The following is a 2050-nucleotide window of genomic DNA, read 5'->3' as shown; positions in this document are numbered from 1 at the left end:
TAAAATGCAAAATGGAGGCTTTGTTTGTCTCAAACCTCCCTAGGAAAAAACAAATTTTTGCACAACCACTCCAAGCTTGCAAAAACAGAATGTGCTTTTTATTCGCAGATGCAGTCTTCCAGTATTGAAATATACCATTTAAGGTTATATTAACAATACTCAATAAATTTACATAACTCATTTGCAAAGAAATCAAATACTAATAATAAAAATAAATATGTATAGACATATATGTGTATGCATAAAAAATCCAGCTAGACTGATACAACCTTGAGGTATAAGTTACATGAGACAGTCATTAATATGTCTGTAATATAAGAACACAAGTGCAGAAGAATAGATGCTTTTGAAATGTGGTGCTGGAGAAGAATCTTGAGAGTCCCTTGGACTGCAAGAAGATCAAATCAGTCAGTCCTAAGGCAAATCAATCCAGACGGTTCCCTGGAAGGTCAGATGCTGAAGCTGAAACTCAAATACTTTGGCCACCAAATGAGATCTCTCTCAGCCGTATCCCCTCTCTTACAGTGCTATTTGATGGAGCACTTTGCTGACATTCCCAACCAAAGACATGTTATATCTCCAGAGACTTATGTCCCTAATGAGAGATTCTCTTGGAAGCGGAGATTGCTTTGCAGTCCGGCAATGAAACAAAAAGCCGACATTCATTGGAACATAAACATTGCCTCCATATGCTTGCAGAGCTTTATGTACAGATTGCTGGACAACTTTCTTTGGATCAATTATCATTTTCCGAGGATTCGAAATTGGGTTCCTGTCAGGCTCCCTGAAGCTGTGTTGCAGTATGTTGGTGCCAGGTATCTTCCTCCAAGAGGAAATGTTGAATGGGTCACTGGGAGTGAATACATGATTAGGGAAAAGATGGCTCTGAAAGAAGAAAACAGCAGCCTTTGGATGTTGGCTCTTAAGACTCTTCATCATGCTTTTCCAGTCTGGATATTTAATGGGCAGAATAATTTCATCGATGTCATTCAGCAGCACATATTTGCTCCTGTACATGTTGCGATAGACACAGTCATTCAAGGCTGTGACCTGTCCATAGTAGTGAATGTCCCTGGGATCCACTGAGTAAAGACACTGAGAAGAAACACTGAGGTATAAGTCAATGGGCCAAGGAATTATTTCAACTAGCCCTTCTGCGACATAAAAGTCCAGCACTTTCCCCATCAACTGACTGCAGTTGTTCTTGTAGATCACCACTCGGCCCACCCCGAGGATTTTATACATCTCCATGCTCTGCACAAATTGCAGGACATTGTTGTACTCCCCAAACATGGTGGAGATGCAAACTGTAAAGTCCACAAGGGAGCCCTCAGGTTCACGGTTTCTTATTTCAAATAGTGGCAATGGGCCAGTATTGTTATTTGGCGACCAATGGATTGTCATATAATGTGAATCCCAGTCTTCTGGTTGCAGACAAAGCAAGTGTGTGGCACCATAAGGGAATCCAAATCTATCAGAAAGGATATGTATTTCGGCCTTGGAAATATGTGTTTCACCACTGGATGGGTGGCAAAAGTGGCAGTAAAGTTCCTTGACCTCTTTGTGGTGTACTATTGCAATCACTCGTGTCATTCTGTTCTTCCTGTTGTCAAGGTATGGAGCGATGATGAAGGTTCTGTTATCTCTTAAGGGTGTGATGGTGTCATTGACAACAATCCCTTGGCAGATGCTGTTCTTCACCACCAGCTTGAAAGAGAGTTTTTGATTCTGGAGGTAGGAATAAGTTGCTATTGACATGAAGGTGGCAATGTAAACACTGGCCATCAGTTTTGGTTTTGTCCAAGAGCTCATCATTTTGGACGTCTTTCAAACTGGTCAGTGAAAGGAGACCTGTAGATGATAGAAAAACACAACACAGAGTCAGGGAAGAAGTACTGGAACTGTTATTGACTGTTGGTTTGATGCCCCAAAATATGTTTGGAGTGCAAGTTTAGAGGAACAGCTAGCAAAACAGACATAATGCAAGACAAAGGATGTAACAATCAACCACATGCTCAGTGCCTTCAGTAAAATTGCTGAAACTTACTGT

At 41.0% G+C, this 2050-nt stretch overlaps 1 protein-coding gene across 1 annotated transcript; it reads right to left on the bottom strand.

Annotated features, from left to right (window-relative positions):
* Window positions 1-519: 519 nt before the first annotated feature.
* On the bottom strand, window positions 520-1815 carry LOC132580009 (uncharacterized). Its single transcript, XM_060250616.1, has one exon. The coding sequence runs from the start codon at window positions 1813-1815 to the stop codon at window positions 520-522; it is 1296 nt and encodes a 431-aa protein (XP_060106599.1).
* Window positions 1816-2050: the final 235 nt, after the last annotated feature.

This window comes from Heteronotia binoei, chromosome 12 (genome assembly GCF_032191835.1).
Source record: "Heteronotia binoei isolate CCM8104 ecotype False Entrance Well chromosome 12, APGP_CSIRO_Hbin_v1, whole genome shotgun sequence".
NCBI lineage: Eukaryota > Metazoa > Chordata > Lepidosauria > Squamata > Gekkonidae > Heteronotia > Heteronotia binoei.
This window is presented reverse-complemented; position numbering and strand designations above follow the sequence as displayed.

Bases quoted from the DNA above. Each gene is read 5' to 3' on its own strand.
- LOC132580009 (XM_060250616.1), bottom strand. From the start codon at position 1,815: ATGATGAGCTCTTGGACAAAACCAAAACTGATGGCCAGTGTTTACATT.